Here is a 15,993-nt window from a genome sequence, read left to right on the forward strand (position 1 = left end):
GGATATGGGGTAAACCATTTAGGTTTGGGATGGAGATACATTGCTTCACCTAGAGAATGCTGAACCTGTGGAATTCACTAAAGGAATCAAAGGATGAGGGAAAAGTGGGAACAGACTATTGAGTTGGATGATGAGCTATGATCATAATAAATGGTAGAGCAGCCCCCAGGGGCTGCTGTTATTTTCTATGTTTTTATGTACAGTATTGCAGGCTCTGGCAGCCTCCCCATAATCTCTGTGGAAAAATTTCTGACTCTCCCAGAAGTTCCTCCTGGACCTTTGAGGATGCATTAGCAAGGCTGTTCCCTGAACACTTCTCTATCTGGTCAGATGCTGACACCTGGGAGGTGAGGTGGGGATCTGTAGGCAAAGAGAATGGGGGACACAATCTGGTGAGGACTTCACTGCAACAGCTCCACAGTTGGCTAAGGAAGGTCTGCTGGAGACCAGGAACCTGCTCAGCCTCAGGCAGTGTTGGCAGTCAGGGTCGACATCCACATTCACAGGGAGGAACAACAGTGGGTGACAGGGACACAGAATGCAATGGTATTCATTGCCCAGGAGTTCCAGCAGAGCTGAGAGTCATATGTTCAACTGTCTGGCTCCTTGGGCAGATTGGTGGCTGCTGTGGAGAACTAGCCCCAGGAACTTATAGGGCTGTTGGAGAGTTACAGAGAGCTGTAATCTATGACCCCATGATTTAAACCTCAGGACTGAAGGTATAGTGACAGGGTGAGGCAGGGATCACAGTCCAAGGCCACCAACCCTCACCAGGAGACAGCACGGTTTCAAAAGGCACCCAGCTGAAGGTGGAACCACACACAGGTCCCTTGGCACTTCGCAGTCAGGACACTGCAGAGGTGTCCAAGAGCTCCACTGTTCCACTTTTAGAAATTCCAGCTGAGGAGGGCTGAAGAGGATTAGAAGACCCAGGGTCACCCATCCACAGTCGACGAGCCAAGCTACTCAACAGGTTTCTTCCACCCCAGCTTCGGAACCAGGAAATCCACTGAGACATAATGGGAGAGAGAGCAAGAGGAAACTTATTGAGGGCACTTTGGTGACATGGATGAAAACAGCTTGAACGCATTCTCAGTTGATGCATATATATTTCTGGTGTTAACTGTCATCTGGTTGTGACACTCTCTGTGTAGTCATTAAATACATGCTCACACCATCTGGCAGCACTTTATGGTCCCATGCAACCTTGCTCTGTGCTGTGAATCTACTGCACCATTTGGATGCAGGAGGAGCAATGCATACACATGGTGTTGGGTCATGGTGAATGTTTGTCCCTCCTTGTTCAAAAACCCAAACATTTGGCTCCTTCTGTGCACAAATGTGTAACTGTCAAATAGTTGTCTTTTAGTGGCTGCGCTAGGGAGATGCAAAATACCGAGACGGTCAATGTTGTCAGATGACCAGGGAATAGGCAATTTGCATGCCTGTGTGCTGTACATTACATGGACCTCAGACTAATGTTCTTTCCCTTTAAAAGTCTAATGATCTGTGTGTGCTGCAGTCCTTCAGAACTCATATCACTTACTGTGCCCTTTCTGAATGTGGTCACAACCACTTTCTTCCCCATCAATCACTTTCAATGTCCAACATGGTGGAAGTGACAGTGTGTGCTCCTCCACCGATAGCTCCCAGCTTCAGCCTCAGTAACAGAGAGCTTCCAAACACCTACATCCCTTTCTTAGTGGCCACCCATCTTGTTAACCTCATAGACTTCACAATTCCCCAAGTTCCCATCCAATACATCCATATACACCTCAACCTGCCTACCTATCCCGCCCAGCCTCTGGCAATATGAGGTGACCATGCTGAGTGTGGTCATTTACCTATTCACTTTGATACTGGTCAGGGTGCTCCTGACTGTGGACAAGTCCCCCTCTCACATTATGCTCTTGCCAGCAATACCAGCGTACCTGCACCACCTGTAAATCCTGCTGTCTCATTCACAGCGGAACTGCATTTCCTCCCATAGCCTGAAGGCCCAGTGTGAAAAACTAATCTGGCATCCTCAGCTAACGTTCAGTTCCACAAGCAACAGCTGTGCTTGTCCTCTCCTTGCCTTAGCTTCTGTGGATAGACCATATGGACTGACGTTACAGGACTGCCTTGGGCAAGACAAGGCTAGACCCTGACTGGTGTCTGTATCTCCCCACTATGTTAGCCCTCATCCCAGACCTATCACTACAGAGCCAACATACTGACTGTAACCCACTCCCTGCATTGCAGAGAGACAGACTCCCTGACTGAAAAAACTCTGACCAGATGCCTGACCAAGGTCAATTCTCCAGGTTGGTATGGGAGGCTGCCCTTGGTTGGAATGCCCTGACTGACAGCTGCCTCCATGGAGTTTACTGAGGACTACTCTCTTAACATTTGCTTGCAGTTAGGTGCTAAGTGAACAAGCACTAAGAGAGCACATGAGTATCCCTGAGATGCAGCCTGGTCCTATCTGTGAGCTGGGTGCCTACTGCAGCTTTTCAAGATTAGCTTCTGGTCCACTCTGCAATGCAAGTCAATGCTTCCTGAGCACAGAGCCAACACAATGGAGAAATGCCAGGATGGTTGTGATGAGTTGGCAGATGCCAATATCCATGCATGAGGATTGCCTGGAGCTGCTTGATCATGGCCTGTGTTGTACTCTGGTCGCAGGTTATACGGATATCATTTGGAGTAAACAGTAAGGAAAATCTGCCAGGTACTTGCTCTGATTTCTTTTGTAGGTTGTCCCAACGTTGACCTTACTTAGTGAGTTTGGCAAGATGGGAGCCTGAATAAGAGGAAAATTGTGCCATTACCAAGGTGATTAACAAGTATTAATTCCATCACTTGGCATTTCACCACTGTCTGGTGAGAAACTCGCAATGCTGCTTGTCGAAAGCATAGAGAATGAAATGATGTCTCTGCAACACATCTTGCCCCATCGTCCACGTCCCTCAGACTCCTATAATGTTCCACTGAAGGTTCTCTATTAGAGAAACCAATGTAAGCAACTGCTTTTTCAAAATATTTTTCCCATCATTAACTAGATATGTTTGTGTGAACATAAATTCAGATTATAGATATTGCAATTGCTTATAAACTTTTCCTCACTAATTGGAAACCAAACCCTTTAATATTTATCCACTAAGAATCAACATTTATGATGAAATTTCAGAAATACCATTTGCTTGTGAGATTGACTTTTATAAAGGCACTGCAGTTAACGAATGCCTTATTGCATGAGTTTTTCCAAGAATTGACAGTAGTTACATGTCATTATGCAGCTAGCTTTTAACGTTACTCACATCTTATTAAAGGACTTAGTGGGGGTGAGCGTAATGCCTATTTAATGCCAACTGTACCATTTTGCAGCTAAATCTGTCAGAGAATGCCCTCGCTTATCCTTATACCATTGAACAGGTGTTCAGCAGCAGGAAGAATATTCTACCAATGCTATTTAAAGGGATTATCAACTACTTCCAGTTTTTTAACAAATTTATCCATAGGAAGCAAGTGTCACTGGCTAAGCCAGCCTTAACTGCCCTTGAGAAAACAGTGGTTAGCTGACGTCTACAGCCACTGAAGTCCTTGGGCTGTAGAGTCACCACAGTGCTGTTACAGAGCAGTTCCTGTATTTTCACACAGCAACAATGAAGCAGACGCGATACACTTCCAAGTCAGGATGGTGTTGACTAGGAATGGTACTTGCAGGTTGTAGTGCTTTGATGAATCTGTTTTCCTTGTCCTTCCAGATTATAAAGGTCTCAGGTTTGACAGATACTGACAAAAGAGACTTGGTGAATTACTGCAGTGTAACTTGTCAGATAGGAACATAGGAACAGTAATAGGCCATTCAGTCCCTCAATAAGATTCAATAAGCCCATGGCTAATTTGAGGCCTAACTCCACATGCTTGTCTTGGTCTGTATCCCTTGGTATTTTTCTTTAATAAAAATTTGTCTCAGATTTAAATTTAATTGTATTAGCATTGATCACTATTTGAGGAAAAGATTTCCAAATCTCCACTACTCTTTCCATGTAGAAGTGCTTTCTAACATCTCTTCTGAACGGCCTGGCCCTAATTCTTAGATGATGCACTCTGGTTCTAGAACCTTCAACCAGCGGAAGTAAATTATCTATATCAACCTTATCTCTCCCTGTTAATATCCCGAAGACCTCAATTAGATTACCAATTAAACTTCTAAACTCTATAAAATAAATACCTAATTTGTCTAATTTCTCTTCATAATTTAACCCCTTAAGTCCAGGTATCATCCAGGTAAATCTGAATTGAACTTCCTTCAGGGCCAAAACATCCTGCCTAAGGTGTGGTGCCCAGATCTGCTCACAGAACCATAAGTGTGCTTTTACCAGGATTTTGTATAACTGCAGTATAATGTTGGCACCCCGACAAGATGTAAAGGCCAGTATTCCATTTGCCCTCCTGTTATTTTCTGCACTTGTTTGTGGCATTTTAAAGAGTTATGCAGTTAGACCTGCAAAACAGACTGGACATCAACTGTATTTAACTTTGTTCCTTCTAAAAAAAAAAGTCTGATCTATCCTTTCTCAGTCTGAAATGAATAAAATCACATTTTCTTTGCCTATTCACCTAATCTATCAATATCTTGTTTTAGTGTTATGCTGTCATCCAAACTGTCTACAATGCTGTCAGCAAATTTGGATATTTTACATTTTATGCAGTTATCTAAGTTGTTAATGAATATTATAAATAATTGATGCCGCGACACAAGTCTCTGCTTGTCATCACTTTGACATCCTGCCATTTTGAGCACTTTACACACTCTATTTCCTGCTCCTCAACCAACTTCCTAGCCATGTTAGTAATTGGCCCTCAATTCCCTGAGCTTCCACCTTAGCTAACAGCTTCTTATGTCGGACCTTATCAAGAGCCTTCTGGAAGTCCATGTAAACAGCATCCATCCACTTACCTCTGTCACCATCTTTATCACATCTTCAAAAAGATTAATGAGATTTATCAGGCATGACCTACCCTTCATGATCCATGTTGACTCTTGCTGACTAACTGAAAAATTTCAAAGTGATCAGTTAGCCTAAGCTTGATTATGACACAAATAATTTCCCCACCAGCGATGTTAGCCTCACTGGTCTATAATTCCCTGGTTTCTGTCTGTCACCCTTTTTGAGGAGTGGAGTGATATAAGCAAACTTCCAATCCAGGGGGCCAAATCCTGAATCCACGGAACTCTGACAAATTATGGTCAGGGCATCGAGCATTTTCATTTCAAGAGTACAAACTGCTTCTCAACAGTATTAAATGTTTCTATGAACATGCTCCACTATTCCTGCATTGATATACCTATTAGTTAAGCTTCCCAGTTTATTGATGACAGTCTCTGCCTCATCCAATTAAAGTCTGCTGCAGTTAAATCCTAACTTTTCTCATCTCTTACATTGCTACATGGAACTCAATCATGTTATGTTCATTATTTGATAAATGCTTACAAACAATTAAATCACTAATTAAATCAGACTCATTGCTCATTAGTAGATCCAATATTGCTTGTCTCCTTGTCACATCCAAGATATATTGCTGTAGGAAATAATCCCGGACACACTCTAGAAAGTCACAACCTTCCTGTCAGGTGCTTTTCTGTCTCTCCCAGTCTATGTTAATATTAAAGTTACTCATGAATACTATTCTGCCTTTGCTGCATAATTTAAGCACTTATATAATCTAGAGCTTCTGAGCTGCTAACAGATGGTCTTTACATGACACCTATTGTGGTTTTAGTTGCTTTCCACTGCCTCAGTTCCATCCATAAAATAATTTCCCTCCTTACATCCTCCCTCACCCCAGAAGGTTCCCATCAGCAATGTTGCTCGATCCCTCTGCCGTCATACTGCTGCTGATGACCAAGCGAATCTCATGAATGCCCAGTTTGTTTAGCTAGATCTGAAGTTTACGGCATTTAACACGATGATAGTGCCACACAAAATGAAGGAATGCATTTTCATTGTGGTGGTAGGTAGCTATTGGCAGGAGGTTTTTATGCATGACTTTGAATTGCTGCTAGAACAACATCTATTAATTATCATTCTTTTACTACACTGTAATTTGCGTGTTTTCCACTTCTTATGCACTTTAGGACTTGTATAACTGTATAGTTTGTGCTGGATTAGAGTGGTGCTGGAAAAGCACAGCAGGTCAGGCAGCATCCGAGGAGCAGGAAAATCAACGTTTCGGGCAAAAGCACTTCATCAGGAATAGAGGCAGAGTGCCTGCAGAGTGGAGGGATAAATGAGAGGGGGTGAGGTAGGGAGAAAGTAGCATAGAATACAATAGGTGAATGGGGATGGGGATGGGGATGGATATAGTTTGTGCGGTCCTTGTAACACCCTTGGTCCTGGAGGAACACTGTCACGTTTTTACTGTATCAGTTGTATATGGTAGAAATGACAAATCAAATCTATTCTCTCTCTCTCTCTCTCTTTCCCTCTCTCATCCATACTTGATCTAGTGCATCACATTTCCTGTGGTCTGGAGTCATTGTTGAGGGCTCACAGAGCAATTCCTTCCTGTATTTGATTTATTTATTTTTTGATTTATTTCTTTTCACATGTATTTGTTACAAAATACAATGAAAAGTATTGTATCATGCTGCCATCTTAAAACACAGAAAGATAAATCAAAACATACAGTATAAAGGCAGAAAAATTGAAGAAATAAGGAAAAAAGGGTTCAACCTTCCAATCTTTAGTGTCAATGATCATCATGTGCCATAGGCCTGATGGCTAGGCATGGTGGGATAGGACGTACTCAGAGATGCTGGTGTCTGGGACATGTCTATAAGGTATGATTCTGTGTTTATGAATATGTCAGCTTGTTGCTTGATTAGTCAGTGGAACAGCTCTCCCAATTTTGGCACTAGTGTCCAAATGTCACTATGGAGAATTTTGAAGGGCCAAATGGGGGTGGGCTTGCCGATGTCAAGTGGTCCATCTAGTTTCATTTATCTTGCAGTTTTGATACAATGGAGTAGCTTTCTCTCTGAGGGCCACTGCAGAGACATGTAGTAATCACTCACATTCCAGTGGATTTCGAATCACTTGTATCCCAGACCAGGTAAGTATTGCAGATTTCCTTCCCTAATGTATTAGTGAACATTTAGCTATCTTTCTGGGAAAGCAATTGAACTACAGGGATTCTGTGTAGGTGACTCAGAATGACATCCCAAGATTAGCTGTGCCTTTCTGTGCTCCATCTCTCTCCACCAAGATTTTCAGTCCCAGAAAAACTTTGTGCATTATTTCTTGCACAGCACTATTCTGAATGATGCTAGTACCTCCAGCAAATACAATGCCCTTCCCCTTGAAAACATTCAGGGTAACTTTCGGAAATGCCAGAAATTAGTAACATTAGACCACCTGCATATTTGTAGACTGTAAATGGCGTAGTGATAAATTTAGCATTCACCCCCAATCTAATAGCTGAAATAATTACATATTTACTATTTACAAAAAAAAGAATGGTTTAGTACCTTATTAGATAAACTTAAATCAATGGTTTCCTTTCAAAGTCTTAAGATGCTTGGCAGTTTCCATGCTATGTGATGTATGAATTTGGTCTGCTACAAATTATTATAGAATATAAATGATCTAGGAATAAAATACTTGTTGACTTAATTTTATTACCTCTAAGTACATAAAATTAACTGAACAAGCTAACCTTAAGAATAGAACTAATTGAAAGGTTTTGGGTTTACATGAAACTGAAGGTTGTTGCAAACAGCAAAAATTGACAGAGAAATGTGCTGACATTCCTCTGAAAATCTTGAAATGCTTTTGAGGTGAATAAACAGTAACTTAGTTATGACTGATTGAAACAGCCAAAATTTATTTAAAAAAGATAAAATGTGGAATACTAAGAAAGGTGTCTGTTGTGTCCTTTTTCCATTCATTCACGGGATGAGGTTATCACTGGTTAAGTCAGCATTTATTGCTCATCTCTAATTGCCCAGAGGGCAGTTAGGAATTAACAACATTGCTATTGGTCTGAAGCCACATGTAGGCCAGCCCAGGTAAGGATGGCAGGTTCCTTCCCTAAAGGGGGTTAGTAAACCAGATAGGCTTTTCTTACAATTGTCAATGAATTCTTGGTCATCATTAGACTCTGAACTCTTGATATTTATAGAATTCAAATTCCACCACCTGGCACGGCAGGATTCAAATCCAGGTCCCAAGATCTGAGTCTTTTGATTAATAGTCCAGCAATAATACCACTAGAACATCACTTCCCCTAAAATAAGGAACAGAGAATACTTCATATTTACCTCAGTATGGATCATCACTTTGGGAAAATCGAGTCTTTCATTTTCAGGTTAAGTTGGTTCCTGAAAAATGGGGCTCCATTTCCCATTTTGAGTGAAGCTTTGATATCCCAATTTCCTGATAAAGGACCCCAAACCTGCAGTAGGCTCAGTATAGTCACTGGGCAATGATTTTTGCAAAAATAGCCAATCACTGAGAGAGCTGGTCTTACTTAAGAATGGTGGGCAGGCCATTTGGACCACCTCATTTAACTAGTTACACGTCAATCCCAGACACAGCTTGTCTGCCAACTGGAAGATCCCAATCTGTGAGTGAGTAGGGCCAGCCTTTCTGAAAATGGTTTTGGGACTAGATTTTGCCCGAAAAGGTATACCAGGTGGCAGCATGAAATGCCAGCCTGCTCACCTGGAGTCCCACCCCGACTGGCCATCAGAAATCTTGCACACAGTGTAAAACTATTTAAATTGAAAATTCCTGGTGCAGGGTGCTAATGATCAAATCCCCTAATTGTTGAATCCTCGCATCAACAATCAAGTTTACAACCAACCTTGGAGCAATAAATCATACATCAGCAGGCCACTTAGTAAGTCTAAGTAGCAGTGGCATGAAAACTTGCTTACATGCAGTTAAATCATTTTATTGGAGGTGGAACAACAACAATTTATTTCTATTTTTCTTCCCTTATCCTGTTTGTTCCCACCGCTGTCTGTGATGCTTCCTGTGGCACTTTGTCAACGATCGGTTTCCTGGTTCACTTTTTCACCATGGGTGAAGCAGAGTTAACATTTCAAGTTGAGTGACCCTTCCTCAGAACTTGGATCACTCGACCCGAAACGTTAACTCTGATTTCTCTCCACAAATGCTGAGCTTTTCCAGCAACTTCTACGTTTGTTTCTGATTTACAGCATCCGCAGTTCTTTTGGTTTTTATTTAGTATTTCCCCATGAGTATCCTATCCATTTACACCTGTATCAGGATGGTCTGAGGGCCCATATCTTCTTCACTGAATGGAGGCCAAACCATACTCCATTCACTTCCACCCGCATCCAGCTGGTGAACTTGTTCTCACAACTTCTCTCTCAGCTCCACTTACTTCTTCCAAATAAAATATGTTATGGGAACCTGTATGTGCCTCTACTCTGCTTAACTTATCATGAGAAATGTGATGTATTCTCTGTTACAGTCATATCTTGGGGAGATGGCAGAGACATATATCACTAAACTCATATTCCATAGCCTCAAAGCTCACTACAGCCGCTAAGGAAATCTAATGAAAATGTAATCAATAAATCTTGAATATAAAGCCAGTCATTAACTATGAGGACTCTCATTGACTGTTATAAAAATCCATCTGCTTCATTCATATCCATCAGGAAAGGAAAACTGCCATGCTTATTTTGTCTGCCCACATGTGAAAGCAGACCCACAGAAATGTGGCTGGATCTTAACTATCCTCTGAGATGGCCTATTAAGACACTTGGTTTAGAGGTATTGGGCATAAAACACAGGGCTTGCTAGTGATGTCCACAACACATGAAATAACAAGAGGCTCAGATCCCCCTCCTCACCTCTGCATCTAGTACGTTGAGTCAGTGCCACTTCTTGTTCTTACTTCAAAGTGAAATATTTTGTATATTTTGATCTTTTGCCTTCATCTGCCCTCCTTCCTTTACTCAACACTTTTACTTTAGTTTCTGGGGAGACATGGAGGGCATCAGTCTCAGAGTAATGGGGTGCCAATTTAAGACTGAGATGAGGAAGAATTTCTTCTCTTAGAGGGTTATCTGTCTTTGGAACTCTTTGCCGCAGAGAACTCACAACCCAAGTTCGGTAAGGATCCAATTCTAACCCTCCCAGTTTCTCAGTCTCTGTCACCTATTCTGATGAAACAGTCTTCCCTATAACTGCTTCCTATATGTTCCTGTTTCCCCACTGAGGGTTCTCTATTGTGATGTTTCACAGGATCCTTGATTGGCTCCATCCCATTTCCTATACTTCTATTCTCAGCCTTGCTCAGTCTTGCTTCCAGATCCACAATCAGTTTCAGTTCAGCTGCTTCATCAATGAACTTATCCACTTCTCATCATAGGATGGGTGATAAGTTAATTGATTATTGCACAATGTTTAGCACCACTGATGAATCCTCAGATGCTGAAGCAATCATATCCATTTTCATAGCAAGACATGGACAATATCCAGGCTTGGGCTGATAAATGCAAAGTAATATTCACACCACACAAGTGTCAGGCAATTACCACTGCAAACAAGAAAGAATCTAACCATTATTGCTTACCATTCAATGGCATTACGCTCACTGAATTCCTCACAGATTCTAAAGGTGAGCATTAATCAGAAACTGTACTGCACCATTTATATAATATTGTAAATACAAGAGCAGGTCAAAGGCTGGGAATTCTGCAGTAATTCTGACGCACAAATGCCTGCCTGCTACTTAAGGCAAAATTCAGGAGTGTGGATGGGTGCAGCTCCAACAACACTTAATAAGCTTGACACCATCCAGGACAAAGCAGTACGCTTCATTAGCATCCTATCCACCACCTTCAACATTTACTCACATCACATTGACAAACAGTGGCAGCAGTGTATACATTTACATGATGCAGGAGCATCAAGGCTCCTTTGACAGCACCTTTCAAACCAAAAGAATGTCCTCAGTGTAGAAGGACAAGGGCAACAGATATATGGGAATATCACGCCCTGCAAGTTCCTCTCTAATTTGTACATTATGTTGACTCAGAAATATATCACCGTTCCTTCACTGTCATTGTTGTAAAATCCTGGAACTCTATCCTTACAGCATTGAGGGTACACCTACACCTCAAGGACTTTAGCAATTCTAGAAGGCAGCTCATTGCTATCTTCTCCAGGGCAATTAGGGATGAACGATAAAGCTGTCTGAGCCAGTTACCCCAAATCTCATGAACAAATAAAAATAAATTTGTCACCATATTACACTCCATCGGTCTCCATTCTGAATGGACAATCCTCTGCCATTTCCTACATGCCCAGTGTGATGTCACCACTAAACACAAAGAGTAATAGAGTTATATACAGCATGGAAACAGACCCTTCAGTCCAATTTCTCTGCACTGACCAGACATCCCCATCTTAGTCCTACATGCCAGCTGCTTTCCTCCCCTACAATGAAGGGCTGAGGGTGAGAATGGATATTTAAGTACCTTGTTGAGGCAAATGGGAGAGCAGGGTTACTTGCCATGAAGCCAGAACGCAAGGCATCTGACAGTGGACCTTATTATTGCCATGGCATACATCATACTACATCTTTACCATGGAGCATGTTTTCAGTAAATTCAGGTCCAGCACTGTTGTGTGGTGTGTTTGCTATCTCAGAATTCTGCAAATTTTAAAAGCATAATTAGTAGCTTTGGTCATATTTCTGTAGGGCTTCACTACAAAAGGTTAATTAATACCAGAGGCTCAACAGCTCCTTTTCTGTTATTTCCAATTCGGTGTGTATGCAACATTTTTGTTATTTCTATCAGATCAGCAAAATAGGAGGCAAATGGAATTTCCCCCAATTTCACCCTCTTTTAGTTAAAACGAAAGCATCTTCAGCAGTAATTTTATGCAGGTAACATCACTCTGGGCAAATTGTGTGTGTTAAATGAAAGTAAAAGTCCCGCAGTTTTGACACTCACCCCCAGGTTGTCTTTACCTGCCTCGAGCAGGCAGATAGAAACCTGACGTCAGGCTCGAAGTCTATAATACAACCTCTGAGAGTCAGTGGCGAGAGGCGCTGTGATGGAAGAGGGGAGACCTGAATGATTATGGCAATGGGACTCTGGATGTTTAGGTGTTTCCAGATTTCACTAAGAAACCTGTGGGATGGCGTTGCAGAGAATATGCGATAATGAATATTGAAACAAACTGATTAAGATGGCTGCATTCAGAAAAGCGATTGACTGTTTCCTCGGCAGATTGAAAAATCCAGTTTCACCCACTCAGTCAGCATCCAAGGACAGCGCATCTGACAAAGTTGGATTGGGAGGCCGGCAGAAGAATTTTAATAACGTGTTCGAAGTGAAAAATAGAGGGTAAGTGCGAGGTGGAGTGAAAGATTTGTAGAGGAAAACTGCTTGCTTTGAAATGAATGCACTTTTACCGATGTAAAGCCATCGTAGCCATTTGGTTTCAATAATATTTTGAAAAAGATTTCAAAACCATGAAATTGCATGGCCCTGGCAGTTATGTATTTAATTTGTACGTTAGTTTGATTTTGTCTCCCTGTTATTTCTTTCTCTTAATGTTTTATTCCACTTTCACTATCACAATCAATATCATACCCTATAAACAAATTCTCTTGGGAACAAGTTGCTATACTGTTTAGATATAACCTAATGCTTCTGCTAGTCTGAGTGTAGTATTAACAATGTTTTTTAAGTTATGCAAGTTATTGACATTTTGTATAAAAGCGTTCATACTAACTCTTCCATGGTAAAATATGGAAAACAAGGATTATAAATCTGACAGAGTGGAAAGAAAAGGCAACAATTTAATTTTTTTGTACGATGTGTAAAAGACCACGTATCCTTCATATTGCAAACAAAAGCAGAAACTTTGTGCAATCTGGTATTTGTCACACCTTTGTCCCTTAAGGAACAATTTGTATCTTTATTAGTTTTAGTTCTGTTAGAAAACAATGGTCCAGCTAATCTCACCTCTAATTCATAATTTGAAATCAAATATTTACAGCAAGACTTGCCATTTGAGGGAAAAATTGTCAGAAGTGTTACTGTTACTGACCATTTAAAATGGCAGTTCGAAATGGTTTTATGCAAGGATGGGGATCTCTTCACAGTAATTTATGACAGATAGTCCAGTCACAAATTGATTGCTAAGAAAATAATCTGGTCCAGGGCCTGTATATTATTTTTGTTCAATAATCAACTGGTAAGCAGACAACTACTAAAAACTAGTCACCACTCTTCAATTTTTGCCTCTCCTGTGATTCCTAAGGTGCACGGGTTTTTTTTTAGTGCATTTGGTGAAGCCTCTATTCATCTCTGCATTGTACTTCTTGAATAGATTAGCTGAGATGAGAATTCACCAAGTGAAGATTTTTAGAAACATTTCTACCTCCAATTTATACAGAACCTGATATGCAATTGGACTTTATGGCAAACTGCTTGGAAGAGGATTTTTTTCTTAAATACGACACAATAGTAATGAATGAAAAGTTGCTTGGTACATTAGATCAATGGTGTCTGGATTTACCTTCAGCATAAAAGTCTTAATGGTATTGTCATACACCTAATAAGTTCTGTTTGCAGTTGCTGCATTCCAGATTCTAACACATTGTGTGATTTGAATTAACTTGGTGAATTTCAAGACTCTCTTTCCTCGTATTACAAGGAAACCACAATTATAAAACTCAGATTGTTGTGCAAATTAATTAGTACAGTTTATTGGATGAGTGGAAGACTTCATTTAATGCATTATATTTGCTTCATGTTAAAATCAGAACGCTGCTGTATGACTGACTACTCAGAAATGGATCTGTACTGTGCTGTAAATTGTACAAGGAACTTAAAATTATAAATTGCCAAAGTATGCATCAGGAGATAAAGATGTTTGCACATTATACTCCACATTTATTTTGGCTACATTGAATGGTGGTTTTGAGATAATATCACCATGTGACCACAACAGAAAGGTGCATGAAACCCATCAGGAGGCCCACAAAATACAGAAATACCATACCCCCAGCATAGCTTTTTTGGTTAAATTACATCAACCCCACTTGCATGCTTAAGTGTACTTCAGTCCGAGAAAGAAATCTCCTCCAGTAGACTGCACTTCTTCCAGTGATCACTGTTATAATAGCATCAGCAAACTGAAAAACGGAGTCATTTTATCTGGAATCAAATGAGCAGAACCCACAGTGTGAGAGGCATTTTCATCCATGAGGTGCTGAAAACTCAGTTCTATCATTTAATTTTACAACATATTTTGATGTATTAGGTATTAATATTCATGGGTATTTCCATCACCATGCCATCATCTTAAATATGCACAGATACAGGATGCAGTGATCAGACTTTTAATGTCATGAAATTTATTTGGATGGAAAAGCAGTAGAACACTGATTGAAATAATTAGTTAGGATCAAATTGTTCCTCCAGCATAACTTCAAAAGCTCAAACACTGATAAGGCTAATCTTTAGTGAAAATGGTTCATGTTTCTAATTCTGACCTTAATTCAGCAGAATAAGCAATTCGACTTGAGCTGGGTTTAAAATTCTGATCTTGAAACCTTGATTGCTTTTCAGCAAATATGTCATTCCACAAACATTCCCTTGATATGATATGTGATCCTATCTTTCTCTGAAGCAAGTGACCATAAAGCTGATTTTGCTGCTGGGAATACAATGATCCATCATCCACCAGCCTTACAATATGCTTGGTAACCTTAAGTTAGGGACTAATTTTCAACAAAACTGAACTATTTTTCATAGTTAGTTTCAGTATTGATAATGAAGTGGTGAGCTTCTACTGAGGGTCCAATTGTCCACCATAATTGACAAAAGAATCTTGAAAATCCTGGAAAAATACTGTAAATGACATTTTGCTTTTTTTTCAAGGATTTCTGTATTGTCTTTATTGAAATTACAGGGCACAGTTGGGAGGCCAATCCATGTAAATTCATCCCCTATTTTCCATATGCTGGATGGTTACCTGATTTCTCCAGGCATCAAAACAATTAATTTTTTTTTCAAACCAATCTGCAGTAAGGACATTCATTAAACTAAGGCTGTAATGAGGGTGCTCATTAAACTAGGGCTGTGGAATAACACCACTCTTATTTGGATGGGATGTGTACTGTGTAAGAAAGCATTTGGACAAATTAATGTGTGAATGCTTCCACTGGGTGGGAATCAAGTTGAGTGAGCTTCTTGTCCATCTGATGGACGTGATCCAAAGCCTCACCAACTTTCATGTTTGGCCTTCATTTTCATTATATCACTCACTTGATTGGATATCAAAAGAGGATGAAAATCTGGTGGCTGCACGTTAGACCCCAGAGTTAGTCCAATCAAGTTCAGGGAGAATCAAAAGCTAGATGGGGGTGGATTGGATGATTTGGGGAAAGGGACATAGTTTTTGCTTGCCTTGGATCCATTAAAAATAATAATGATTTATTTTCCTCTTTTTCTGTGGAACTTGTGGTTTACGGATTACTGTCTTGGCAACTCAAAATCAAGTAGAAGTTACCCATTAGTATTTCAGATGGTCTGGCCGTTCTTTTTATGTCACGTAGTGAGCTTGTAAGGCTCTTAACTATTTCCAACAGGAAGCTGGGCTACCCACTTCATGGTCCCAGCTAAATTATTGGAAATTAAATCTGCAGGAAGCCAAACTTTGTCTTCTTGTCATGCAAATCGAGCCTCACCTTAAATCAGTCCAGTGAACTGTTGGACACGAGAAGCAACTTTCTCAGATGGTGTACACTTATTTATAGTTCTTGTATTGGTGTCCTCGTTCAGGACTCTCTTAGTCAAGTGTCCTCTATGTTGCTGTGATTTTCATCTGAATCAAAGATCTGCTGGAAATCATCAAAAGTGATTTGTTTCCTACACCAGCCCAACTAAGTTGCAGCTGAATCAATTTAATGGGATTTAGTCAGGGAAAAGAAGCAATTGAT

General features: G+C 40.5%; 1 protein-coding gene and 1 long non-coding RNA gene across 3 annotated transcripts in view; one reads left to right on the plus strand and one right to left on the minus strand.

Moving 5' to 3' along the window:
* Positions 1–12,123, minus strand: part of LOC148148318 (uncharacterized) — a 64,550-nt gene extending 52,427 nt beyond the window's left edge. The window contains exon 1 of the long non-coding RNA XR_015759195.1: positions 11,990–12,123. This is a non-coding gene — a long non-coding RNA (uncharacterized LOC148148318). The remainder of the gene's footprint in view (positions 1–11,989) is intronic.
* LOC122555904 (transient receptor potential cation channel subfamily V member 6-like) overlaps positions 12,118–15,993 on the plus strand; it is a 124,899-nt gene continuing 121,023 nt past the window's right edge. The window contains exon 1 of one of the 2 annotated variants that reach the window (XM_087993611.1): positions 12,118–12,385. In XM_087993611.1, the coding sequence (XP_087849737.1) occupies positions 12,228–12,385 (158 nt within the window). In that variant the 5' untranslated portion in view covers positions 12,118–12,227. The remainder of the gene's footprint in view (positions 12,386–15,993) is intronic. The other variant, XM_043702170.2, reaches the window with a different exon arrangement.

The sequence above is a fragment of the Chiloscyllium plagiosum genome, unplaced genomic scaffold (assembly GCF_037043375.1).
Source record: "Chiloscyllium plagiosum isolate Xiang-an unplaced genomic scaffold, Cpla_swu_hap1 HiC_scaffold_13, whole genome shotgun sequence".
Lineage (NCBI taxonomy): Eukaryota > Metazoa > Chordata > Chondrichthyes > Orectolobiformes > Hemiscylliidae > Chiloscyllium > Chiloscyllium plagiosum.